The sequence below is a fragment of the Giraffa tippelskirchi genome, chromosome 11 (assembly GCF_054371585.1).
Source record: "Giraffa tippelskirchi isolate mGirTip1 chromosome 11, T2T-mGirTip1v1.2.pri, whole genome shotgun sequence".
Taxonomy (NCBI): Eukaryota; Metazoa; Chordata; class Mammalia; order Artiodactyla; family Giraffidae; genus Giraffa; species Giraffa tippelskirchi.
Window position 1 is genome coordinate 40,221,114 of NC_137285.1, and position 27,792 is coordinate 40,248,905.

Below are 27,792 nucleotides of genomic sequence, written 5' to 3' on the forward strand. Positions count from 1 at the left end.
GGGCTTACAAAGAAATAAAGTATGGTCTATTTGAAGGAATAAAATTAATTGATGAAAATGTACCTAATGAAGCTCCCATTCCCATTTTTCTTAATCAGAGTCTTTAAAACTGCTGTTTTAAGGATACTCAAAGAGTTAAATAAAGGAAGATATAAACAAAGATAGCAAAGCAATGTATGGAGTAAACAAGATTATCAAGAGATAGAAATTATATAAAGGAACCAGAAAGGAATTCTGCAGCTGAAAATACTGTAACTAAAATGAAAAATACACCAGGGAGTTCAAAAGTAGATTTCATCAAACATAAGAGAAAGGAAAGAATAAGCAGACTTAAAGATGGAACAGTTTAAATTATCAAGTGTGAGGAACAGAAAGAAGAAGGAAAGTCAAGCAGTATCTAAGAGATCTGTCAGATACATGAACTAGACCAGTACACTGTGGGAATCTCAGAAGGAAAAGAGAAAGGGGGCAGGAAGAATATTTGAAAGAATAGTGGCTCCCAACTTGATGGAATACATGAATCTACAGATCTGATAAGCTTAATGAACTTGAAGTAGGATAAACCAGAAGAGGCTAACCTCAAGACACTTTATAATCACACCATTGAAAACCAAAGACAAAGAGAAAATCCTGAAAGCAGCACAAGAGAAGATACTCATCATATACAAGGGATCCTTAGTAAACATATCAGCCAATTTCTCAGCAGAATCCTTGGAGACCAAAAGCCAGTAAGCTGATATATTCAAAGTGCAGGGGGAAAGAAAACCTGTCAACTAAGAATTCCTTATCTGGCAAAACTGCCCTTCAAATTTGAGAGACAGAGATAAAGCCTGAGGGGAAAAAAAAGAAACAAAAGATACATTGATTTAGAAAAAAGGAATAGAACTGTCTTTGCTCACAGATGACATGATTGTTTATGTAGAAAGTCATAAATAATCAATATACTCCTAGAACTAATAAGCAATTGCATCAGCATTACAGGTTACATGGTTAATATATAAATGTCAATCACTTCCCTATGTACCGGCAATGAACTAGTAGAATTTGAAATTAAGGGCAAAATACTATTTGCATTATCACTCTGCCCAAAATATGTACAAGATCTATGTGAAGAAAAGTATAAAACTCTGATGAAAGGAATTTTTAAAAAAAACTAAATAAATGGAGTTATATTGCATGTTCGTGGATTGAGAGAGTACTGTCAAGATGTCAGTTCTTCCCAACTAGATCTACATATTCAAAACAATTCCAATAAAAAAAATCCCAGGAAGTTATTTTGTGGATGTTAGCAAACTGATTCTTAAAGTTTTTGTGGAGAAGCAAAAGACCCAGAATAGCCAACATGATATTTAAGAAGAACAAAGTTAGAAAATTGATATTTCCTGGCTTCAAGACTTACTGTAAAACTACAGTGATCAAAACAGTGTGATATTGGTGAAAAAATAGACAAATATATGAATGGAACAGACTAAAGAGCCCAGAAATAGATCCACATAAAGTCAAATGGTCTTTGACAAAGGAGCAAAGGCAATACAGTGGAGCAAAGATAATCTTTTTAACTAATGGTGCTTAGCACAATTGAACATTCATATGTAAAAAAGTCTAAACATAGATCTTATATGCTTCTCAAAAACTAACTCAAAGTGGATCAGAGACCTCACAAAACTATAAAACTCCTTCAAGATAACAGGAGAAAATCTATGATCCTGGGTTGGGTGTTGACTTTTTAGATATGACACCAAAAGTGAAACTTGTGAAGGAAGAAATCAACAAGCTTGACTTCATAAAAGTGGAAAACTTTTGCTCTGTGAGTGACACTGCCAAAAGGATGAAAAGACAAGCCACAGAGTGGCAGAAAGTATTTATAAAAGACACATCTGAGAAAGGACTATTGTCCATGATATACAATAAAACTCAACAATAAAACTCTTAAAGAACTCTTAAAACTCAACAGTAAAACAAACAAAAAAAAATTTAAAAAGCACCTGTTAGAAAATGGGCCAAAGACCTAACAGATACCTCACCAAAGAAGATATACAAATGACAAATAAGCACATGAAGATACTCCATCCACATCATATATTATCAGGCAATTGGAAAAGTGAGACAGCAATGAGATTGTACAACACACGTGTTAGAATGGCCAAACCCAGAACACTGACAACACTGATAAATGTTGGTGAGAATATGGATTAACAGGAAACTCTCATTCACTGGCAATATTTTGGAATCTAAAATGGTACAGCCACCTTGGAAGATAGTTTGAAAGTTTCTTATAAAACTAAACATACTTTTACATACCATCTAGCAGTCACCCTCCGTGGTACTTACCCAAAGGAGCTGAAAACTAATGTCCACATGAAAATCTGAGCATGGATATTTAAAGCAACTTTATTTATAATTGCCCAAATTTGGAAGCAGCCAGGATGTCCTTCAGTAGGCAAGTGGATAAACTGTGATATATCCAGACAATGAAATAGTATTTGGTAGTAAAAATGAAATGAGCTATGAACCATGAAAAGACATGAAAGAACCTTAAATGCATATTACTAAGTGAAGGGATTCAATCTGAAAAGGCTACACACTGTAAAATTCCAACTATTTGACATTCTGGAGGAGGAAAACTATGGAGATGATAGAAAGACCAGTTTTTTCTAGGGGTTGAGGGGAAGGAGAGATGAATAGTTGGAACTCAGGGGATTTCTAGGGTGTGAAAATACTATGTATGACACTGTAATGATAGCTACTTCTTGTTATAAAGTATAGAATGCACAGCACCAAGAGTAAAGGCTAATGTAACTGTGAACTTTGGGTGATTATAATGTCAGTGTGGATTGGTCAGTTGTAACAAATGTTACTACTACTCCGGTGGTAGATGTGCTGGATGTTGATAGTGGAGGAGGCTACGGTCTGGGGAGCAGGGAGTATAGATGGTATAAGGGAAATCTCTATACCTTCCACTCAATTTGCCATAATGCTAATGTTTCTTTAAAAGATAAAGTCTTCATTAAAAAAAAAGCTGAAGGAGTTTGTTACCACTAGATTTGCCCAGTAAGAAATGCTAAAGGTAGTCCTCAGTTTGAAATGAATGGACACTTGACAGTAACGTGAAGACATATGAAGAAAGAAGCAATTTTGGTAAGAGTTTTACTGTAATTTAACTTATAACTCGACTTGTTACTGTCTATGTTATTTAAAAGACAAATAACTTAAAAAAAATTACTGCTTTGTTATATAGTATATAAAGATTTAATTTAATCAGTAACAGAAAGTAGGGAATAGTTATGTATAAAAGTAGAGTTTTTGTTAATTGTAATCCTCATGACTACCACAAAGAAAATATCTATAGATCATATATAAGAGGAAATGAGAAGAGAGTCAAAATATTTTATTCAGAAGAAAAAGAAACAACACAAAAGTTAGACAGTAAGAGGAAGTGAGGGACAGCAAATCTATAAGGCATATAGAAAACTAATAACAAAATGGCAGGTCCCTCCTTACCAGCAGTTACTTTAAATACGAATAGACTTCATTTTCCAGTCAGAAGACAGAGATTGGCAGAATGGTAAAAAAACATGATCCAACTATATACATCTACTAGAGACTCATATTAAATTCAAAGACACAAATAGATTGAAAGTGAAAGGATGGTAAAAGATGCACATTTGAGAGAGCTGGGGTGGCTGTTTTAATATCAGACAAACTATACTTTAAGAAGAATACAAGAGATAAGGACATTATATATTAATAGAAGGTTCAATATAGAAGACATAGCATTTATGTAACTAATAAAAGCCCCTTAGGAGATATATGAAACAAAAATTGACAGAATTAAGAGGACAAATAAATATTCTGTAAGCATAATTGGAGATTTCAATACCCTGCTTTCAATAATGCATAGATCAACCAACCCAACATAAAATGATTAACAAAACAGAGTACATGAACAACATTATAAGGCAATTAGACCTAACACATTTAAGAATTTTTCACCTAACAATAGTGTGTGAATAGTGTGAAAGTTGCTCAGCGTGTCCGACTCTTTGCGACCCCATGGACTATACAGTCCATGGAATTCTCCAGGCTAGAATACTGGAGTGAGTGGCCTTTCCCTTCAAGGGATCTTCCCAACCCAGGGATCGAACCCAGGCCTCCTGCATTGCAGGCGAATTCTTTACCAGCTGAGCCACAAGGGAAGCCCAAGAATACTGGAGTGGGTAGCCTATCCCTTATCCAGCAGATCTTCCTAATCCAGGAATGGAACTGGGGTCTCCTACATTGCAGGTGGATTCTTTGCCAACTGATCTATCAGGGAAGTCCGTATAACCTAATAATGGAAGAATACAAATTCTTAAGATCACGTGGGGCATTCTTTACAATAGACTATATATGTTTGACCATAACAGAATTTCTAATAAATTGTAAAAGAGGTGTCACACAAAGTATCTTCTCAGACAGCAATGGGATATTAGAAATCCCTATCAGGAGGAAAATGAAAATTCACACATATGTAGAAATTAAATAGCACATTCTTAAGTACCCCATGGATCAAGGAAGAAATTACAGTGGAAATTAGAAAATACATTTGACCCTCCATATCCATGGATTTCTCATCCATGAAGGAAAAAAAAAAGAACATGTAAGAAACTCAAATCAGAAATGAAAATGGAGGCATTATTACTGACATTACAGAGATAAAAGGGATTCTAAGAGAATACTATGAACAAATTGTTATATATCAACAAATTACATAACCTAGAATAAATTCCTTGAAACACATAAATTAATTACCTAAACTAATTTAATAAAAAATAAAAAATTCAACCTACCTATAAGAAATAAAGAGATTGAATCAGTAGTCAAAAACCTCTAACAAAATTCTGAATCAAATGGTTTCACTAGTGAATTCTACCAAATATTTGAAGAAGAGTTAGCACTAACTCTCCTCAGACTCTTTTATGCGAGACAGAATAAGAGACACAGATGCATAGAACAATTTTATGGACTCTGAGGGAGAAGGTGAGGGTGGGACGTTCTGGGAGAATAGCATTGAAACATGTATATTATCATAATGTGAAACAGAACACCATTCCATGTTCGATGCATGAGACAAGGGCTCAGGGCCGGGGCAATGGGATGACCCAGAGGGATGGGATGGGGAGGGAGGTGGGTGGGGGGTCCAGGAAGGGGAACACATGTAAACCCATGGCTGATTCATGTCAATGTATGGCAAAAACTATTACAATATTGTAAAGTAATTAGCCCCCAACTAAAATAAATAAATTTATAAAAAAAAAAAAAAAAAAAAAAAAACTGAAGAGAAGGGAATAGTTACTCTATTGAGGCCTGCATTACCCAAATACCAAAACCAGATAAAGGCAACACAAGAAAATAAAATTACATACCAGTAATGGCACCCCACTCCAGTGTTCTTGCCTGGAGAATCCCAGGGATGGGGGAGCCTGGTGGGCTGCCGTCTATGGGGTCGCACAGAGTCGGACATGACTGAAGCGACTTAGCAGCAGCAGCAGCATCTCTTATGAATATAGATGTATATGTCCTCAAAAAATATTAGCAAATTAAATCTAACAGTGTATTAAGAGGATTATTCACCAGGACAAGTGGGATTTATCCCAGTAGTATAAGTGATTCAATATAATATAAGGAAACCAGTATAATGCATCATATTAATAGAACCAAGGGAAAAAACTATGTAATCATTTCAACTGACATAGAAAAGTTATTTGATACAATCCGATGTCCTTTCATGATTAAAAACCCTTAGAATGCTAAAATTAGAGGGAAAATTCCACAACATGATAAAAGGTATATATGAGAAACCCATGGTGGGCCTTATACTCTGCTGAAAGACTAAAAGCTGTCATCCTAAGATCAGGAACAAGACAGGGATACATGCTTTTGTCATTGGTATTCACTGTTGTGCTGGAATTCCTGTGTACAAAATACATATAAATCAGTTGTCTTTCTATGTGCAGCACTGAACAATTTGAAAAAGAAATTCAGAAAGCAATTCTATTTACATTAGCATCTTAAAAAAATAAATACTTAGGAATAGATCTAACCAAGGAAGCAAAAGACACACACTGAAAACTAAAAAATTTTAGTAGACCTAAATAAATGGAAAGACAGCCCATTTTCATGAATAGGAAGACTTAACATTGTTAAGACATTATTACAGTTCTAAGTGATCTATATATATTTGACACAATCCCTACAAAAATGGAAAAAGCTTATCCTCAATTTTTTATACAATTGCAGGGAACCCTGAAAAGCCAAAATGACCTTTAAAAAAATAAAATCGAAGGACCAACACTTGCCAACTTTGAAAGTTACTACTAGGCTACAGTAATTAAAACATTTTGGTCTTGGCTTAAGGACACACATGTAGACTAATGGAATAGAAAAAGGAGTCTAGAAATAAACACTGTCATATATGGTCAGTTTATTTTCTACAACGGTGCTGTTCAATGAAGGAGAGGATCATCTTTTTAACAAATGGTGCTGGGAAACTGGATATCCAGTGTGTGAAAGGATGGGATCCATACTTGATACCAAATACAAAAAAATTAACTCAAATAGATTGAAGACATAAACCTAAGAGCTAAAATTATAAAACTCTTAGAAGAAAACATAGGGGAACATCTTTATGATGCTAGATTTGACAGTGGTTTCTTGAGCATAACACCAAAGCATAGGCAATAAAAGAGAAAAACAGATAAATTTTACTTCATTGTAATTATGAACTTTTGTGTAAAAAAGAATACTATCAAAGTGGAAGAACAACCTACTGAATGTGCTGTGCTTAGTCACTCAGTCGCGTCTGACTCTTTGTAACCCTCATGGACTGTAGCCTGCCAGGCTCCTCTGTCCATGGGATTCTCCAGGCAAGAATACTGGAGTGGGTTGCCATGCCCTCCTCCAGGGGATCTTCCCCACCCAGGGATCGAACCCAGGTCTCCCACATTACAGACAGGTTCTTTACCATCTGAGCCACCAGGGAAGCCCATCTAGTGAATAAGAGAAAATATTTGAAAATTATATATCTGATAAGGGGGTTAATAGTCTGAAAAAATCTTCAACAACTTCAACGGTAACAAAAAAAAAAACACAATTCAAAAGTGGGGAAAGGGTTTGAATAGACATTTCTCCAGAGGAGATGTGCAAATGGCCAATAAGCCTGTGAAAATGAGTGTAATATCATTAATCATTTGAGAAATGCAAATCAAAAACCAAAATGAGATATCCCTTCACACCCATTATGATGGTGTTATGAACTGAATTGTCTTTCCAAAATTATATAGTGAAACCCTAACCCTGCCGTGTGATTGTATTTGAGATATGACCTCTAAGGAAATTAAGGTTAAATGAAGTTGTAAGAATGGGGCTCTAATACGATAGAACTAGTGACCTTAATACGAAGAGGAAGAAACGCCAGAGATCTCTCTGCATGTAGGCAGAGGAAAGGCCTTGTGAGGACACCTTGAGAAGGTGGCTCTCTCTAAGTCAGAAAGAGAGACCTCCTGAGAAACCAACACTGCTGGCAGTACAATTTTGGACTTCAGGCCTCTAGGACTGTGAGAACATAAATTTCTATTGTTTAAGCCACCCAGTCTGCAGTATCTTGTTACGGCAGTTGAGCTGACTAATACAGATGTATATAATCAAAAAAATTGAAAGTAAATGTTTGTGTGGATGTGGAGAAATTAGAACGTTGTGCTTTGCTCTTGGAAATATAAAATGCTGCAGACATTGTGGAAAACACTTTGGCATTTTCTCAAAATGATAAAACATAGAATTACCATATGACCTAGCTACTTTACTCCCAAATCTATATCCAAAAGAAATGAAAAGTGTCAGTTGAACAGATATTTTTATGCCCTTGTTTATAGAAGCAGTATTCATAATAGCCAGAGGGTGAAAACAATACATAGTCCATCAACATATGACTAGATAATACAATAGGTATATACATACAATTGAATGTGTTTCAACTATAAAGAATAATGAAATTTTGATTTAAGCCTTGACATGGATGGACCTTGAGAACAAACATGCTTAGTGATATAAGGCAGACTCAGAAGGATAAATTTAGTATGCTTCCACTTATATGAGGTACCTAGAACAAATTCAAAGTAGAATAGAATTTATTGGGGGCTACAGGGAGACAGAAAGTATTATTCATTATTTAATGAATACAGTTTTTGTTGGGGATGATAAAGAAGTTTTTGGTAGAAATAGTAGTGATAGTTATATAATGTTGTGAATATTTAATGCTGATGAGCCACTACACTTAATAATGATTAAAATTACAAATATCATATATATTTTATATCACACACAAAGTCTTTAAAAAAAAACACCACTGATTTCATTAGGTAAGTGTTTAGGTATGAGTGGAAACTACTAGGCTTAAGGTAACAAATAAAAAGTTTCCAAAATCCTTATTTTTGCATGAAATTTGGATTTTTCCTCAACACTTTGTTGAGGAAACAAACAGATTCATTTGTTCATTTTCAAGGAAATGACTGACCCAAAACGAAGCCTGAATAACTGTAAATTGTTGGTTAATCTTCTAATTAAAAATGGTATTCCATGAAAAAAAATCAGCTAGTCCAGGTCTCAACTTTTTCTCAGGAGTGCTTTGACTTAAGACAACTGTCACAGTACTGCTGTAACAAATATGCCATAGACTGAGGAGCTTAAATAGCAAGTGTTTATTTCTCACAGATCCGAGATTAAGGTGCCCACAGATCCTGTGTCTGGTGAGGCCCTGCTTCCTAGTTTGCTCATGACCATCTTGTATCCTCACATAGCAGAGAGCCAAGAGAGCAGGAAGTACTCTTATGTCTCCTCTCTTAAGGGCACTAATTCCACTCAGGAAGGCTCTGCCATCATGACATATTTACTCCTAAAACCATCACATTGGGGGTGAGAAAGTCAACAAACAGCCCATAACAACAGTCATCATATTTTGATATGCTTCAAAAGTGCTTTTCTCTTCCTGATTGTTATAATAAACACATAGAATGAAATTTACCATCTTAACCATTTTTAAGAGTACAGTTCAGCAGTGTTAAGTATATTCACATTGTTGTGAAACATCTCCAGAACGTTCTCATTTTGCAAAACTAAAGCTTTTGTCCCATAAGACATACTCAAGTGTTGAGATTTCATAACGTTAATTTTGTTTGCTTCATCAAGGATCTATTAAGATAAAACTGGCACAAAAAAAAAAATTTCAAGTATTACATAGCAGTGAGTAATACAACCAGTAGTAAGTAAAGTTTGGTGCCAATGCTTCAGTTTGCATCAGCAGTTTTATACACCATTGCTTTAGTATCATCAGTATAAATGTGAACACAACGAAGAGGGCAAATGTCTAAAATTTTGAAAATAGTTTTGACCTTGCAGGCTTTCTGAAAGGTTCTTAGGAACCCCTCTAAGTATCTGCAGACCACATATTGAGAACCAGTGATATAAATCAGTTTTAGGGAGATCACTTTGGTGACAGCATAGAGGAAGGAGGTTGGAAAAACCCAGACACCAGTTAGTTCAAGTGAAAGGAGGAAAGCCTCAATTTGAATAATAGAGTGAAGATGGAAAGGAAAAGATGGATATAGGTGAAATTTCAGAGGTGAAATTGATTTACAGAGTTGTAGGTATGTCTTTAGGATAATGAAAATATTGTCTGTGTGCTGGATTTTATTCCTCATTTCTACTTATTCAATTTATATTATTAACCTAATTACTCATAAAAATTGAAAATTTCTCCAGTACCATAAGAAAAAAATAAATATAAACTAAATTAACAGATCTGAAAGAGAGGAATAAGCTAGCTGGTCAGTTACCTGCTTCTACTTACTGTTTTAGTTTGAGGATTTATGACCATGTCCTTTATCAAATTCTGAATTAACCCATGTGTTGAACATAAATAGCTGTATATCATTAGTTTAGGAGAGTTTTAGGAGCTAATGCCTTCATTGTTGAGACTCTTTTTTTGTTGTTGTTGAGACTCTAAGTAACAAACAGTGCAAATTGTTTTGAACACTTGGTTCTCGATATTTCAGTTTGAAGGCTTTTTTACCCCTCCTCAAACAGCAGTTCAAATGCTTCACCTTCAGAAGGCGCACCACTAACAGGAAGTTATGGATGTACTCCTCATTCATTCCCAAAGTTCCAGCACCCTTCTCATGAACTTTTGAAGGAAAACGGCTTTACCCAACAAGTGTACCACAAGTATCGTAGAAGATGCCTAGGTGGTAAGATGCTTTCCTTTATATAGTCATCTTTAAGATTAAAACATAATTGTAAAAAATTCAAGTTGTAACATTTAATATCAGGTTAAAATATTGTTTTATTTTGTTTTGTTTTAATTACCTTAAATGTTTTTATATATTCTTTATTCATATATTTTATAGTTTAGATACATTAGGGAATAAAGTTTACTATATTCTCATTACTGTTGACAAATGGTTAAACTTGAGCAATGAGTCATAAAAATGATTATTTGTTCTTTGTTTAGAAGAAACCAAAATATGTTTTAGGGATTAATGTATTTCAGCTTTCTTTATTTTATGCTATGTAAAATGTCTGCCATTTTGACTTTTTCCAGAGAGAAAACGCTTGGGAATTGGCCAGTCCCAAGAAATGAATACCCTCTTTCGTTTCTGGTCCTTTTTCCTCAGAGATCACTTCAATAAAAAAATGTATGAGGAATTTAGACAACTTGCTTGGGAAGATGCAAAAGAAAATTACAGGTCAAATATTTTCTCATATTTTTAAGCTTGGAGGGAACTTTTATTTTGTAGAGTTAATTTATTTTTGGCTGCACTGGGTCTTCATTGCTATGCATGGGCTTTCTCTAGTTGCACCATGTGCATGGGCTTCTCACTGCCGTACCTTCTCTCGTTTCGGTACACAGGCTCTAGTTCAAGTGGGCTCAGTAATTGTGGCTCACGGGCTTAGTTGCCCCATGGCATGTGGGATCTTCCTGACCCAGGGATAGAACCCATGTCCCCTGCATTGGCCGGCAGATTCTTAACCACTGGACCACCAGGGAAGTCCCTGAAGTAGTCTGATTTTGGACTGTGAAAATACCATGTGATAGCTAAGGAAAAGACTGTATTAGTTTTCTATTGCTGCCTAGCAAAATACCCCAGAACTTAAAAGCTTAAAACAACAAACATTTATTAGGTTGTAGTTTCTAAGGGTCAAAGCTCCAGGAACAACTTAACCGAGGATCTCTGGCTCAGTTCCCCTATAGGACTGCAGTCAAGGTGTTGGATGGGGCCACAGTACTCTTGCCTGGAGAATCCCAGGGACGGAGGAGCCTGGTAGGCTGCAGTCCATGGGGTCGCTAGGAGTCGGACACGACTGAGCGACTTCACTTTTACTTTTCACTTTCATGCATTGGAGAAGGAAATGGCAACGCACTCCAGTATTCTTGCCTGGAGAATCCCGGGGACGGGGGAGCCTGGTGGGCTGCCATCTATGGGGTCGCACAGAGTCGGACACGACTGAAGCGACTTAGTAGCAGCAGCAGCAGCAGTCTCTGAAGAGGATAGATAGAGGATCTTCTTCAAGCTCATTCGCTTAGATATTGGCAAGAGGCTTAAGTACCTCACCACATAGACCTCCCCATAGGCATTTCATCATATGACTTCACTCAGAGTGAATGATCTAAGAAAGAGGGAGAACTTCCAAAATGGAAGCTTCGATGTCTTATATAACCTACACCTGAAAGTACCATCACTTCTGCTATATTATTGTGTTCACACAAACCAACCCTGGTATAATATAGGAGAGAGCTACACAAGTTTGTGGGTATCAGGAGGTGGGACTGTTTGGAACTTAGTGGCTGGTACAAAAGCCAAATGAAATTTGAAAGACATTTTTTTCTCTCTTGCTCTCACCATTACAGATGTCCCTTGGAAGGGCATATATACATCCCCAAGTTGATACATGATTAGCGCCAAACCAATTGTTAAGATTCCTTGAGACAAGAAGTAAGGCCTCTCATGATACCTCCTGACTCACCTGTTCAATCTCATTTTTTCCTACTACAGTTGACCCTTTGACAATACCGATTTGAACCTGAATGGGTTCACTTATGTGCACGTTTTTTCAATAGTAAATACTTATAGTACTCCATAATCCATGTATGATTGGATCTGTGGATTTCTCTTGTAAAGCTCAAATAAGAATCCATTGTTAATCAATTTGTGATCTTCAAGAGAAATACAAGATGTTGCAGAAACTTTTTTCTAAAAAAAAATTTTTTTACACTTGCACTGACTTGTGTAAAAATAAAGCCCATTTAGTTTTCATCTAGAATCTTGATCAGGAATGATAGATAAATGGCATGTATACCTCATTACTGACGTCTCTAATCAATCCCAGCATTATTTAATATTGTTCTTGAATTCAGATTTATAGTCTTTCTTCTCACACCTTTAATAGCTACTGCCAGTTTATCTGAGTTGGCACAAAAGGCAAAATTTACCATTTCTTTAAAAAAGTTTTTTAAAATTTTATATTGGGGTATAGTTGATTTATAGTGTTGTGTTTCAGATGTACAGCAGAGTGATTCATTTATACATATATCCATTTTTTTCAGATTCTTTGCCTAGATAGGTTGAGTAGTTTACTGTACCATACAGTAGGTCCTTGCTAATTATCTGTTTTATATATAGTAGTGTGTATATGTTAATCCCAACCTCCTAATTTATCCCTACCCCTACCTTTCCCCTTTGATAACCATAAGTTTGTTTTCAAGATCTGTGAGTCTGTTTCTGTCTTATAAATAAGTTCATTTGTATCATCTTTTTAGATGCCATATATAATATTGTATGATATTTGTCTTCCTCTGTCTGACTTCACTTAGTATGATAATCTCTAGGTCCATCCATGTTGCTGCAAGTGGCATTATTTTATTATTTATTTATGGCTGAGTAGCTTCCATTGTATATATGTACACATCTTCTTTATCCATTCATCTGTTGATGGACACTTAGGTTGCTTCCATATCTTGGCTATGGTAAATAGTGCTACTGTGAACATTGGGGTGCATGTATCTTTTCAAATTATAGTTTTCTCCAGATATATGCTCTGGAATGAGATTGCTCAGTCATATGGTAGTTCTATTTTTCACTTTTCTCTGTACTGTTCTTCATAGTGGCTGATCTAGATATTCTCATTCAAACTGTGGTATGCTACCCATTAATGGGTTGAAATCAATTTAGTGGTTTTGACTTACTTAAAAAAATAGAAAATGCAGGGGATGTGGGTTCATCCCTGGTCAGGGAACTAAGATCCTTCATGTCGTGAGGCAACTAAGTCCGCATGCTGCAACTACTACAGATTCCACATGATGCAATGAAGAACCCATGTGGCACAACTGAGACCTGACTCAGCCAAATAAATTGTAGTTCAGTTGTTCAGTCCTGTCAGACTCTTTGCAACCCCAAGGACTGCAGCACGCCAGACTTCCCTGTCTTTCACTATCTCCCAGAGTTTGCTCAGACTCATGTCCATTGAGTCAGTGATGCCATCCAGCCATCTCATTCTGTGTTGCCCCCTTCTCCTCCTCCTGTCAATCTTTCCCAGCATCAGGATCTTTTTAAATGAGTTGACTCTTCGCATCAGGTGGCCAAAGTATTGGAGCTTCAACTTCAGCATCAGTCCTTGCCATGAATATTCAGGGTTGATTTCCTTTAAGATTGACGGGTTTGATCTCCTTTCTGTCCAAGGGACCCTCGAGTCTTCTCCAGCACCACAATTCCAAAGCATTAATTCTTCGGTACTCAGCCTTCTTTATGGTCCGACTCTCACATCCATACATGACTTCTGGAAAAACCATAGTTTTGGCTATACAAACTTTCAGCAGCAACCTGATGTCTCTGCTTTTCAATATGCTGTCTAGGTTTGTCATAGCTTTTCTTTCAAGGAGCAAGCACCTTTTCATTTCATGGCTGCAGTCACTGTCCACAGTGATTGGAGCCCAAGAAAATAAATTCTGTCACTGTTTCCACCGTTTCTCCGTCTATATGCTGTGAAGTGATGGGACCAGATGCTATGATCTTAGTTGTATGAATGTTGAGTTTTGAGAGGGTAACAGGCAGGAAGGCCAGGGGTCTCCAAATGGTGGAAATAGGCTGCAAGTGTCAGACATATTTTCTCTCTCTCTCTTAAGCGGCAGGAGGAAACAAACTACAAGTGTTAAGATTTTTTCACCTTCTCTATAAATTTAAACAGGTGGCTGCTCCGAGCCATGTGCAGCAGGAACCTCCATGCAAGCACAGAGGCTCCGGCAATTGGCCCACACACCACTGTGCATATGTATCAGCTACAAGAGTGGGTGCTGGGGTTGAGGCTTTCTGTTAACACCACAGCCAAAGAGGAGGGTAATACTGTGCCTCTTTGTCAAGCCAAGCCCTCCTCCAGCTTTATTAATCTTCAAGTAAGTTCCCCACCAGCCACTTTCCTGAAAATCCTGCCAACAAAGTTGCCTGCAGGTATTGACCACAAGCCCGAGGAATGCCTAGGACTCCTAGAATAGGCTTATTTTCCTGTGGAATGTGGAGAAGATGAAAGGAGAGTTAGGCCTGAATACAGAGATGAGGAGAAAGTGAAAAAGCAGTGATTGAGAAAAGAATTTCACATTGGCTTCAACTCTTTGAATGGTTTTTCAGAGACTTCTTTTTTTAAAAAAAGTTTTTATTAATATTTGTATTGGAGTATAACCAATTAACAGTTGTGAAAGTCCTGCAGTCAGTCCTGCTGGTCTTCAAAGTCAGATTCTCTGGGGATTCCTAGTCCTTTGTCATTGTTGGGTTCCAGTGTCCTCCTGCCGATGGCTTTTCAACAGCTAGTTGCGATTTTGGTGTCCTCGCAGGAGAAGATGAGTGCATGACTTGGTCTCAAAGGAGAAGGTGAGTGCCGTCTTAAATCTGTTTCTAGAGAGTCTTCTTTATTCTGTATGAATAAGGAAGAGTGAGCAGTGATGTATGTCATAAACCATCACAAGGTTGTTAGTTATTCTCCAATTAAAAATAAAGTTAAAAAATGGAAGACTGAGCAGGAATAAGGCTGAAGTGAAGCTTGAGGAATTGGGGTTAGGCACTGAAAAAATTTTGATTAAGCTATTATCTGAGGAAAAAAGAGAAATAATCAAAATAATTTTAGAAGGAGAGAGGCTCTGACATTTGTGGATAAGTTTGGACCTACCTACTTGGAAAGAGGAAGGATACATTATGTCTGGAAGTATGTTTGTTTCATCATCTTCATCAAAATGCAATTTTTGAATAAGATCTGAATGGGTTTCCCTCTTCCCTTAGCTAGTGATCTCTCCATTCACGCTTAAAATTTAAGAGTTATGCTCCCATTAGAATGGCATCAAGAAGACAAAAAATAACAGTTGCTGTTGAGGATGTGGTGAAAAAGGAACCTTTATATACTGTTGGTGAAAATGTAAATTGGTCCAATCACTATGGCAAGCAATAAAGAGATTCCTCAAAAAATTAAAAATAGATCTTCCATGTGACCCAGCAGTTCCACTACTGGGTATATACCCAAAGGAAGTGAAAACAGTATTTTGAAGAGAGAAGTGCGCTCCCATGTTTATTGCAGTGTTCCCAATAGCCAAGATGACAAATAGATGGGGAAGCAATGGAAACAGTGACAGACTTTATTTTTTTGGGCTCCAAAATCACTGCAGATGGTGACTGCAGCCATGAAATTAAAAGACGTTTGCTCCTTGGAAGAAAACTTATGACCAACCTAGACAGCATATTAAAAAGCAGAGACATTAATTTGCCAACAAAGGTCCATCTACTCAAAGCTATGGTTTTTCCAGTAGTCATGTATGGATGTGAGAATTGGACTATAAAGAAAGCTGAGCACCAAAGAATTGATGCTTTTGAACTGTGGTGTTGGAGAAGACTCTTGAGAGTCCCTTGGACAGCAAGGAGATCCAACCAGTCAATCCTCAAGGAAATCAGTCCTGAATATTCATTGGAAGGACTGATGTTGAGGCTGAAACTCCAAAACTTTGGCCATCTGATGTGAGGAACTGACTCATTTGAAAAGACCCTGATGCTGGGAAAGATTGAAGGTGGGAGGAGAAGGGGACAACAGAGGATGAGATGGTTGGATGGCATCACTGACTCAATGGACATGAGTTTGGATAAACTCCAGGAGTTGGTGATGGACAGGGAAGCCTGGTGTGCTGCAGTCCACGGGGTCGCAAAGAATTGGACACGACTGAACTGAACTGAACTGGAAACAACCTAAATGCCCTTCAGAGAATAAAGGGATAAAAAAGATGCGGTATGTATACGCAATGGAATATTATTCAGCCATAAGAGTATTATTCAGCCAGTTTCCCACTCAGTCAGTCTCTCCCATCAGCAAGCTTCCATAAGCCTCTTATCCTTCCATAAGTCTCTTATCCTTATCCATCAGAGAGCAGACAGAATGAAAACCAGAATCACAGAAAACTAACTGATCACATGCACTGCAGCCTTGTCTAGCTCAATGAAACTGTGAGCCATGCCCTGTAGAGCCACCAAAGGTGGCCGGATCATGATGGAGAGTTCTGACAAAGTGTGATCCACTGGAGAAGGAAATGGCAAACCGTTTCAGTATTCTCGCCTTGAGAACCCTATGAACAGTTTGAAAAGGCAAAAAGATATGACACTGAAAGATGAAATCCCCAGGTTGGTAGGTACCCAATATGCTACTGGAGAAGAGCAGAGAAATAACTCCAGAATGAAGAGATGGAGCCTAAGCAAAAACAACTCTGAGTTGTGGATGTGACGGGTGATGGAAGTAAAGTCCAGTGCTGTAAAGAGCAATGTTACATAGGAACCTGCATTGTTAGGTCTATGAGTCAAGGCAAATTGGAAGTGGTCAGACAGGAGATGGCTAGAGTGTAGATCGACATTTTAGAAATCAGTGAACTAAAATGGAATGGAATGGGTGAATTTAACTCAGATGACCATTATATCTACTACTGTGGGCAAGAATCCCCTAGAAGAAATGGAGTAGCCATCATAGTCAACAAAGCAGTCCAAAATGCAGTACTAGGATGCAATCTCAAAAACGACAGAATGGTCTCTGTTCGTTTCCAAGGCAAACCGTTCAATATCACGGTAATCCAAGTCTATGCCCTGACCAATAATTCTGAAGAAGCTGAAGTTGAACAGTTCTATGAAGACCTACAAGACCTTCTAAAACTAATACCCAAAAAAGATGTCCTTTTCATTATAGGGGACTGGAATGCAACGTAGGAAGTCAAGAGATACCTGGAGTAACAGGCAAATTTGGCCATGGAGTACAAAACAAAGCAGGTCAAAAGCTAACAGAGTTTTGCCAAGAGAATGCACTGGTCATAGCAAACGCCCTCTTCCAAAAACACAAAAGACTCTGCACATGGACATCACCAGATGGTCAACACCAAAATCAGATTGATTATATTCTTTGCAGCCAAAGATGGAGAAGCTCCATACAGTCAGCAAAAACAAGACCAGGAGCTGACTGTGGCTCATATCATGAACTCCTTATTGCCAAATTCAGACTTAAATTGAAGAAAGTAGGGAAAACCACTAGACCATTCAGGTATAACCTGAATCAAATTCCTTATGATTATACAGTGCAAGTGACAAATAGATTCAAGGGATTAGATCTAATAGACAAGAGTGCCTGAAGAACTATGGATGGAGGTTCATGACATTGTACAGGAGGCAGTGATCAAGACCATCACCGAGAAAAAGAAAGGCAAAATGGTTGTCTGATGAGGCCTTACAAATAGTTGAGAAAAGAGAAGCTAAAGGCAAAGGAGAAAAGGAAAGATATACTCATCTGAATGCAGAGTTCCAAATAACAAGGAGAGATAAGAAAGCCTTCCTCGGTAATCAATGCAAAGAAGTAGAGGATAACAATAGAATGTGAACGACTAGAGATCTCTTCAAGAAAATTAAAGATACCAAGGGAACATTTCATTCAAAGAACAGCACAATAAAGGACAGAGATGGTATGGACATAACAGAAGCAGAAGATATTAACCAGAGGTGGCAAAAATACACAGAAGAACTATACAAAAAGATCTTCATGACACAGATAACTACGATGGTGTGATCACTCACCTAGAGCCAGACATCCTGGAATGCAAAGTCAAGTGGGCCTTAGGAAGCATTACTATGAACAAAGCTAGTGGAGGTGATGGAATTCCAGTGGAGCTATTTCAAATCCTCAAAGATGATGCTGTGAAAGTGCTGCAGTCAATATGCCAGCAAATTTGGACAACTCAGCAGTGGCCACAGGACTGGAAAATGTCAGTTTTTATTCCAATCCCAAAGAAAGGCAATGCCAAAAATTGTTCAAACTACCACAGAATTGCACTCATCTCACACGCTAGCAAAGTAATGCTCAAAATTCTCCAAGCCAGGCTTTAACAGTATGTGAGCCATGAACTTCCAGATGTTCAAGCTGGATTTAGAAAAGGCAGAGGAACCAGAGATCAAATTGCCAACATCCACTGGAACATCGAAAAAGCAAGAGAGTTTCAGAAAAACATCTACTTCTGCTTTATTGACTCTGCCAAAGCCTTTGAATGACTGTGTGGACCACAACAAACTGTGGAAAATTCTGAAAGAAACGGGAATACCAGGCCACCTGACCTGTCTCCTGAGAAATCTGTATGCAGATCAGGAAGCAATAGTTAGAACTGAACACGGAACAACAGACTGGTTCCAAATGGGGAGGTGAATGCATCAAGGCTGTATATTGTCACCGTGCTTATTTAACATATGCAGAGTACATCATGAGAAACACTGGGCCGGATGAAGCACAAGCTGAAATCAAGATTGCCGGGAGAAATATCAATAACCTCAGATACACAGATGAAACCACCCTTATGGCAGAAAGTGAAGAACTAAAGAGCCTCTTGATGAAACTGAAAGAGGAGAGTGAAAAAGTTGGCTTAAAACTCAACATTCAGAAAACAAAGATCATGGCATCCGGTCCCATCATTTCATGGCAAATAGATGGGGAAACAACAGAAACAGTGAGAGACTTTATTTTGGGGGGCTCCAAAATCACTGTAGATGGTGACTGCAGCCATGAAATTAAAAGACGCTTGCACCTTGGAAGAAAAGCTATGACCAACCTAGACAGCATATTAAAAAGCAGAGACATTACTTTGCCAACAAAGGTCCATCTAGTCAAGGCTATGGTTTTTCCAGTAGTCATGTATGGATGTGAGAGTTGGACTATAAAGAAAGCTGAGTGCTGAAGAATTGATGCTTTTGAACTGTGGTGTTGGAGAAGACTCTTGAGAGTCCCTTGGACAGCAAGGAGATCCAACCAGTCAATCCTCAAGGAAATCAGTCCAGAATATTCATCGGAAGGACTGATGCTGAAGCTGAAACTCCAAAACTTTGGTCACCTTGTCAGGCGAGTGTATGCTCCTCGGTTCTGTCTTGTCACAACAAAGATTTGGAGTGACAGACATTAAAGCCCTCAGCGTGTCACAGCTCTTGGCTTGGACAGACCGTGTTATAGCTCTCAGGTCTCGAACAGACCGTGTTATAGCTCTTAGACAAATCAGTGTTACAGCTCCGTGTTACGGCTCTATTTTATTTAGAAAATAGCAGGAGAATCCATCCTCGAAGCATGAGGGCATGTCAACCTAAAGACGCGAAGAGAAGAGCACCCCAGCACGCAGGAGAGAGAGAGAGACCTCTGGCCCTTTGGCTCCTCTTTTTATATGTTTTTTTCTCCCCCTGGGCCTGCCCTGTGTAGATTGGGCTAGCCAGGAGTGTTGTTTGTCCTACCTGAGGTCCTCACTCCAGTCCTTGGACCTTCCTTTGTTCTATTTTCTCGGGCTTTTCCCTTCCTTATCTTTTATCCACCGCCATTCTGGACTCCTGTTTCCTATTCTAACTACCTAACAACCTGTTGTGAAGAACCGACTCATTTGAAAAGACCCTGATGCTGGGAAAGATTGAAGGTGGGAGGAGAAGGGGATGACAGAGGATGAGATTGTTGGATCTCATCCAACATCGCATCACCGATGCGATGGACATGAGTTTAATTAGGCTCGATGGACATGAGATTGAGTAGCCTCTGGGAGTTGGTGATGGACAGGGAACCCTGGTGTACTTCAGTCCATGGGATTGCAAAGAGTCGGATACAACTGAGCGACTGAACTGAACTGAACTGAACCAAATTTAAAAAGAGGTTTCTTTTAAAATTCTGTGTTGCTGTGAGGACACCTGGCTCCACCTGAACTTAAGGTTTCTCAAACCTTGAGCTAGCTGATGTGTTTTTCTTTTGGAAATGTTTGTCTTAAGCTATGTTAAGGAACTATGTATTGACCCTAGACTCTGTCTTCAAGTTGTTTCTACCTAAGACTCAGAACCTACTTGACAAACCAGTATGTTTTACTCATGCAAATGTTCTGTTAAGCTATTATAATGAGACTGTATTTGTTTGGAAACCTGCCTTACTTCAAGATTCATGTCAATCATTTTATGGCTGGGGCAACTCACCTGTGCCATTGTTATCTCAAAATGCATGTTGTGGGTGAGGGGCCTGGTGCCAATCTCTGAGTTTGGAGACATTTCCTTTCTCTTATTAGCTGACTGCTAGTAGCTGTGTAACATCTGGCTAAAGACCAGCAGGGTGGCACTCTTTATGCCCCCTTCTGATGTCTATGTCAAAAGCTTTCTCTATCTCTTTTATACTTTAATAAAACTTTATCACACAAAAGCTCTGAATGATCAAGCCTCGTCACTGGCGCTGGATGGAATTCCTCTCCTCAGGACGCCAAGAATCCTGGAGTCTTTCGTGGCTTAACAACCTTTCAGTTTTAAACCAACCTTTTCACTCTCTTCTTTCACCCTCATCAAGAGGCTCTTTAGTTTTTCTTTGTTTTCTACCGTTAGAGTGGTATCATCTGCATAGCTGAGGTTGTTGATATTTCTCCTGGCAGTCTTGATTCCAGCTTGTGGTTGATCCAGCCCGGCATTTTGCATGATGTACTCTGTATGAGCAGGGTGACTATATACAGCCTTCATGTGCTTCTTTCCTAGTTTTGAACCAGACCGTTGTTCCATGTCTGGTTCTAACTGTTGCTTGCTGACCTGCATACGAGTTTCTCAAGAGGCAGGTCAGGTGGTCTGGTATTCCCATCTCTTTGAGAATTTTCCACAGTTTGTTGTGATCCACACAGTTAAAGGCTTCAGTGTAGTCAATGAAGCAAAGTAGATGTTTTTCTGAAATTCCCTTGCTTTTTCTATGATCCAGCGGATGTTGGCAATTTGATCTCTGGTTCCTCTGCCTTTTCTAAATCCAGCTTGAACATCTGGAAGTTCTCTGCTCATGTAGTGTTGAAGCCTATCTTGAATGATTTTGAGCATTACCTTACTAGCATGTGAAATGAGCACAATTGTGTGAAATTTTGAACATTTTTTGGCATTGCTTTTCTTTGGGATTGGAATGAAAACTGACCTTTTCCAGGTCTATGGCCACTGCTGACTTTTCCAAATTTGCTGGCATATTGAGTGCAGCACTTTAACAGCATCATCTTTCAGGAATTTTAATAGCTCAGCTGGAATTCCATCACCTCCACTGCCTTTGTAGTAATGCTTCCTAAGGTCCACTTGACACCCACACTCCAGGATGTCTGGCTCTACGTGAGTGACCACACTATCATGATTATTTGGATCTTCTGTGTATTCTTGTTACCTCTTCATAATCTTTTCTGCTTCTGTTAGGTCCTTGCCATCTCTCTCCTTTTTTGTGCCCATCTTTGCCTGAACTGTTCCGTTCGTATCTTTAATTTTCTTGAAGAGATCTCTAGTCTTTCCCATTCTATTGTTTTCCTCTATTTCTTTGCACTGTTCATGTAAGGCTTCTTATCTCTATTTGCTATTCTCTGGAACTCTGCATCCAGTTGGGTATATCTTTACTTTTTTCCTTTGCATTTTGCTTCTCTTCTTTTCTCAGCTATTTGTAACGCCTCCTCAGACAACCGTTTTGCCTTCTTGCATTTCTTTTTCCTTGGGGTATTTTTGGTCACTGCCTTCTGTACAGTGTTATGAATTTATATCCGTAGTTCTTCAGGCACTCTTGTCTACCAAATCTAATCCCTTGAATCTATTTGTAACCTGCACTGTATAACCATAAGGGATTTGATTTAGGTCATAGCTGAATGGTCTAGTGGTTTTCCTTACTTTCTTCAATTTAAACCTCAATTTTCAATGAGGAGCTCCTGAGCTGAGCCACAGTCAGCTTCAGGTCTTGTTTTTGCTGACTGTATAGAGCTTTTCCATCTTCAGCTGCCAAGAATATAATCAATCTGATTTCAGTATTGACCATCTGGTGATGTCCATGTGTACAGTCTTCCCTTGTGTTGTCCAAAGAGGGTGTTTGCTATGACCAGTGCGTTCTCTTGGCAAAACTCTCAGCCTTTGCCCTGCTTCATTTTGTACTCCATGGCCAAACTTGCTTGTTACTCCAGGTATCTCTTGACTCCTACTTTTGTATCCCAGTCCCCTATGATGAAAAGGACATCTTTTATTAGTTCTAGAAGGTCTTGCAGGTCTTCGTAGAACTGTTCAACTTCAGCCTCTTCAGCATTAATGGCTGGGGCATAGATGTGGATTACCATGATATTGAATGGTTTGCCTTGGAAATGAACAGAGATCATTCTGTCATTTTTGAGATGCACCCAAGTACTGCCAAATAAATGAATCATTTTTATTTTACATAGAACATATCAGACTTCACTGATGATAATGAAGTTAATATGTTTTACAATTCTTAGATAAATGCAAATTTAAAAATTATTTGCAAAACTTATATGTTTTTATGTATACAAATATGTGTTGTATTGACTGTCACAAGGTAAAATATTTTTCTTACTGTTAGACTAAGAACTAAGTTTTAAAGCTTTTGTTATAATTAGTCTCAGCATATTTTGCTACTTATTTTTTTTTAAATAAATCACAGCAAGATCATTTTATTTTTTTATTTTTATTTTTATTTTTTTAATTAGTTTATTTTCTATTTTTTAACTTTACAATTTTACTACTTATGCAAACAATTTCTATTTGTTCCTCAGGACTTTCTAATAACCTTTCTGATCCCATTTCTACTCAAGTGTAGATTGGCAGTTTCCCTTCTTTGTTCCTGTGGTATCCTGTATATAGATTTTTAAAACAGTGTTATAATTTTGATCTGTTTCTGCAATGTTCATGATGAGACTGGATTAGCTATTCCTTAGCAAGTATAGCTCAGTGGTTAAGCACCTGAAGCCTTTCAAATCAAACACATTAACTTACTGTGACTTTGGCAAGTTATAATCCCAGTAAGCTTTAGGTTCTTTATCTATAAAGTGGGGGAAATTATGGTAGATACCCTCATAGGGTTATTGTGAAGATTTAAAAAAGAAAGCACAACATTTAAAGGGCTTAACATATTGCCTGATATGCTCAATAAATGATTATTCTTATTAGGAAGAAGGTCAGTACTAAATATATCTATTAACTAACATTAGCATAAGATGATTTCAAGAAGGAAGGAGAGAAACAACATTTCATAGATATCTGCAATGTGCCAGGTCTGGTTTTTCAGTGCTTTACAAATATTATCTGACATTGAAAACTAGGATATTATTACCCCCATTTTTAGAGATATGATTATAAACTAGAATTCAAATATAGTTCTTTCTGGTTCTCAGCCTTTATGTTTTCCACTCATCAAAGCTGTCTCATAGTGATGGGTCAGTGAGTAAATGACAACTGAGAGGGTGGTCATATGCCCCTTCTCTTTCCTCCAGCAGTTATGCTACATATTTGAGTTGCAGTATTAATGTCATGCTTTTGATCTTTGGAATTAGTTTTCTAAAAAAATTAGACTGGAAATCCAGATATTGTAGTAGTCAGTTGTCCTTTACCAGTAACCTAAGAATCCTAATATTCCTCTAAAATATCATTCACTCAGTATAACCTAAATTTTCTCAATTCTGCTTTCCATAAAGAAAGAAGCCTAGGCTTCATCCCAAGAGATTATGATTTCATTGGTTTGGAGTGGAGCCTGCATTTTTTAAAAAGCTCTCTAGGTGGTCCATATATGTAGTCAAGGTGAGGACCACTGGTATCAATATAATCTGATCCCATAAGAAGAGTGTTAAGATAGGTTTTTCCTTCTGAACTGTTGTTTCGTGAGTCCTCAGTCAGACAAACTCAAGGAAAAGCATCATTTGTGGCTACCAAAGGAAAGGACTCAGGTTAGTGTGTGGTTGGTAAGTCCACATTTCTCTTGGCACCTTGATTTGTTTGTTCTTCCAGGCAGACCATCACTCCATTTTAAATGAGCTGGTTACAAAAGACATATGCATACACACGTCCTCCTGTGAATAATGGCCAGGCAGTATTATGTTACCAGGAATAAAGAAATGTTGCCTTTCCTCCACTGCAGTCCCCAGAATGATTTAGAGATTCTAAGTGAGGAATTTTTTTAAATTGTGACGTGTTTTAGTTGAATGAGCTAGATGGCACCTTTACTGTTGTCCATCGACTTATCCATGGCCACTCTCATGGATTCTGCTCATCCCCGTTAGTTGCATCTTGAGCCCATGTAGTTTCTTGATCCACTGTCCAAAACTTGTCTCAGGTTCTCTAGGTGGTTGTAAGAAGAAAGAAATTTACTTTCTGATTTATGCAGTGATACAATTCTTTTGGCAAATTATCTTTTATTTAATGTGCTTTATAAACAGGAAGGCTCTTTTAGGAGACAGTTTTAATTAGGTTTGTCCCTTTATAGTTGGGGCTTCCCTGGTGGCTCAGATGGTAAAGCGTCTGCCTGCAATGTGGGAGACCTTGGTTCGATCTGTGGGTTGGGAAGATCCACTGGAGAAGGAAATGGCAGCCCACTCCAGTACTGTTCCCTGGAAAATTCCATAGACGGTGGAACCTGGTGGGCTACATGGGATTGCAAAGAGTCAGACACGACTGAGCAACTTCACTTCACTTTATAGTTGTTTGGGTCAACCACACCTAGGGTCTATGACCCAAGAGTATGTTCTTTATTTTCCTAGAGTAGAGGTTATGTTCAAGAGTATTTAATACCATATACTAAAACACCATTGCAAGCCTTGGTTTGGAAAAAAATCTAAAACTGCCAATTTATCACTAAATCTTTTGAAATACCAAGGAGTTCTTCAGAAATAATAGGAAGAGATCCTCTTGTCTGTTCAAAGAAGCCATGCTGTAGTTGTTCGTGGCCTGCCTCTTATTTTGCACATCTCCAGTATAGCTCCATGAGATACTGTGCCCGAGTCAACAAAAATTGGAAAACCAGCCATGGATTAAAAAACTACCTACATTTAAACATTCTTGTTTGGGATTATTTGTGCCATGTTTGCTTATGTTAGTGCTGTTAAGTATTGTTATTTGCATTGTCATAGCGAAAATATTATTATAAACCTTTTTTTTTTTTTCCCCTCCCACAGGTATGGATTAGAATGTCTGTTCAGGTTTTACAGTTATGGACTGGAAAAAAAATTCAGGCAAGAAATTTTTAAGGATTTCCAAGAAGAAACCAAGAAAGACTACGAATCTGGTAAAGCAAAACAATAACCTTATTCAATTTGGAAACTGTAAATCTGAATCTGTCAATAAATAGGAAGATTGTATCCTTTCTTTTTTTGGAGGGACAGACTAATAAGACTTTCAGGCCACTATTATGATTTGTTATAAAGGGTGGAGCACCATATAGTAAGAAGGTTTTTCATGTGAGATATTGGAAAATAATCACTCCCAAGTGTTTCTTTATGGATTTGCATTTTGTCATTATTCTTTTGATTTACATGACTACTCACTGATGTTCCATTATGTGAAAATTCTATGTAATATGAGCAAGTGTGCTTGGAAAGGTGAAATAGTATCAGTCAGTTCAGTTGCTCAGTCGTGTCCGACTCTTTGTGACCCCATTAATCGCAGCACGCCAGGCCTCCCTGTCCATCACCAACTCCCGGAGTTTATCCAAACTCATGTCCATCGAGTCGATGATGCCATCCAGCCATCTCATCCTCTGTCGTCCCCTTCTCCTCCTGCCCCCAATCCTTCCCAGCATCAGGGTCTTTTCCAGTGAGTCAACTCGTCGCATCAGGTGGCCAAAGTATTGGAGTTTCAGCTTCAGCATCAGTCCTTCCAATGAACACTCAGGACTGATCTCCTTTAGGATGGACTGATTGGATCTCCTTGCAGTCCCAGGGACTCTCAAGAGTCTTCTCCAACACCACAGTTCAAAAGCATCAATTCTTCGGCGCTCAGCTTTCTTCACAGTCCAACTCTCACATCCATACATGACTACTGGAAAAACCATAGCCTTGACTAGACGGACCTTTGTTGGCAAAGTAATGTCTCTGCTTTTTAATATGCTATCTAGGTTATAACTTTCCTTCCAAGGAGTAACTGTATTTTAATTTCATGGCTACAGTCACCATCTGCAGTGATTTTGGAGCCCCCAAAAATAAAGTCAGCCACTGTTTCCACTGTTTCCCCATCTATTTGCCATGAAGTGATGGGACTGGATGCTATGATCTTAGTTTTCTGAATGTTGAGCTTTAAGCCAATTTTTCACTCTCCTCTTTCACTTTCATCAAGAGGCTCTTTACTTCTTCTTCACTTTCTGCCATAAGGGTGGTGCCATCTGCATATCTGAGGTTATTGATATTTCTCTGGCAATCTTGATTCCAGCTTGTGCTTCCTCCAGCCCAGCATTTCTCATGATGTACTCTGCATATAAGTTAAATAGGCAGGGTGACAATATACAGCCTTGACGTACTCCTTTTCCTATTTGGAACCAGTGTGTTGTTCCATGTCCAGTTATAACTGTTGCTTCCTGACCTGCATACAGATTTCTCAAGAGGCAGGTCAGGTGGTCTGGTATAGTGGGTAACAATACAGACTCTGGGCTAGATCCCTCAGTCTGAATTCCATTTCCACCACTTAGTAGCTCTATGGCCATCATTAAGTTGCTTAATTTAACCTTGTTTAACTTGCTTAACTCAGTTTACTCATCAGTAATATTTACACAAGAGCACCTGTATTACAGGGTGGTATATAGTTCAAATTAGTTTAATATACAATAAACCACTTAAATAATACCTGTTACATAGCAAATGCTTAATAAATGTTAGCTGCCATTATTCATTACAGTGTTAGCCTCAAGATCTAGATAAAGTGTATATTAGAAGACATAGCTTAATGCTGGTAGGATCATAGTCAATATGAATCATTTTTTAAGGATTCTATATATTTTATTGTATATATTCTTCTTTGTTACTAGGTCAGCTGTATGGATTAGAAAAGTTTTGGGCTTATCTAAAATATTCTCAGTCTAAGACACAATCTATTGACCCCAAACTTCAGGAATACCTCTGTAGCTTTAAGAAGCTGGAAGACTTCCGTGTTGATGTAAGTTTTAAGTTCTTTCCCTGTATTCTTTTTATTACTCTTATATTTGAGCTATTTGAGCTTATCAGTGACTTTCTTAACTTTAATTTTACAATTTTTATTTTTTAACTTTCATTTTGAAAATTCAACTTTCTAGTTTTGAAATCAAACTTTAAAATAGGTGCAAAAATGGGACTTTTGTGGTAAACCAGTGATTAAGATTCCACACTTCCAATGCGGGTAGCACAGGTTTGATCCCAGGTCAGGGAACTAAGATCCCACATACCTTTTTGAGGCCAAAAAGGGA

At 38.0% G+C, this 27,792-nt stretch overlaps 1 protein-coding gene and 1 long non-coding RNA gene across 15 annotated transcripts in view; both read left to right on the forward strand.

Annotated features, from left to right (window-relative positions):
* LARP1B (La ribonucleoprotein 1B) overlaps positions 1 to 27,792 on the forward strand; it is a 116,505-nt gene that overhangs the window by 86,589 nt on the left and 2,124 nt on the right. For 2 of the 14 annotated variants that reach the window (XM_081538211.1, XM_081538215.1), the window contains exons 15-18: positions 10,120 to 10,280; positions 10,634 to 10,778; positions 25,538 to 25,647; positions 27,379 to 27,506. In XM_081538211.1, the coding sequence (XP_081394337.1) occupies positions 10,120 to 10,280; positions 10,634 to 10,778; positions 25,538 to 25,647; positions 27,379 to 27,506 (544 nt within the window). Of the gene's footprint in view, positions 1 to 10,088; positions 10,281 to 10,633; positions 10,779 to 25,537; positions 25,648 to 27,378; positions 27,507 to 27,792 lie in introns of all 14 variants that reach the window. The other 12 variants (XM_081538212.1, XM_081538217.1, XM_081538213.1 and 9 more) reach the window with 9 other exon arrangements.
* On the forward strand, positions 926 to 6,241 carry LOC145525398 (uncharacterized). The gene is made up of 2 exons (XR_014068183.1): positions 926 to 3,938; positions 5,494 to 6,241. It is a non-coding gene; the product is annotated as an uncharacterized LOC145525398 (long non-coding RNA).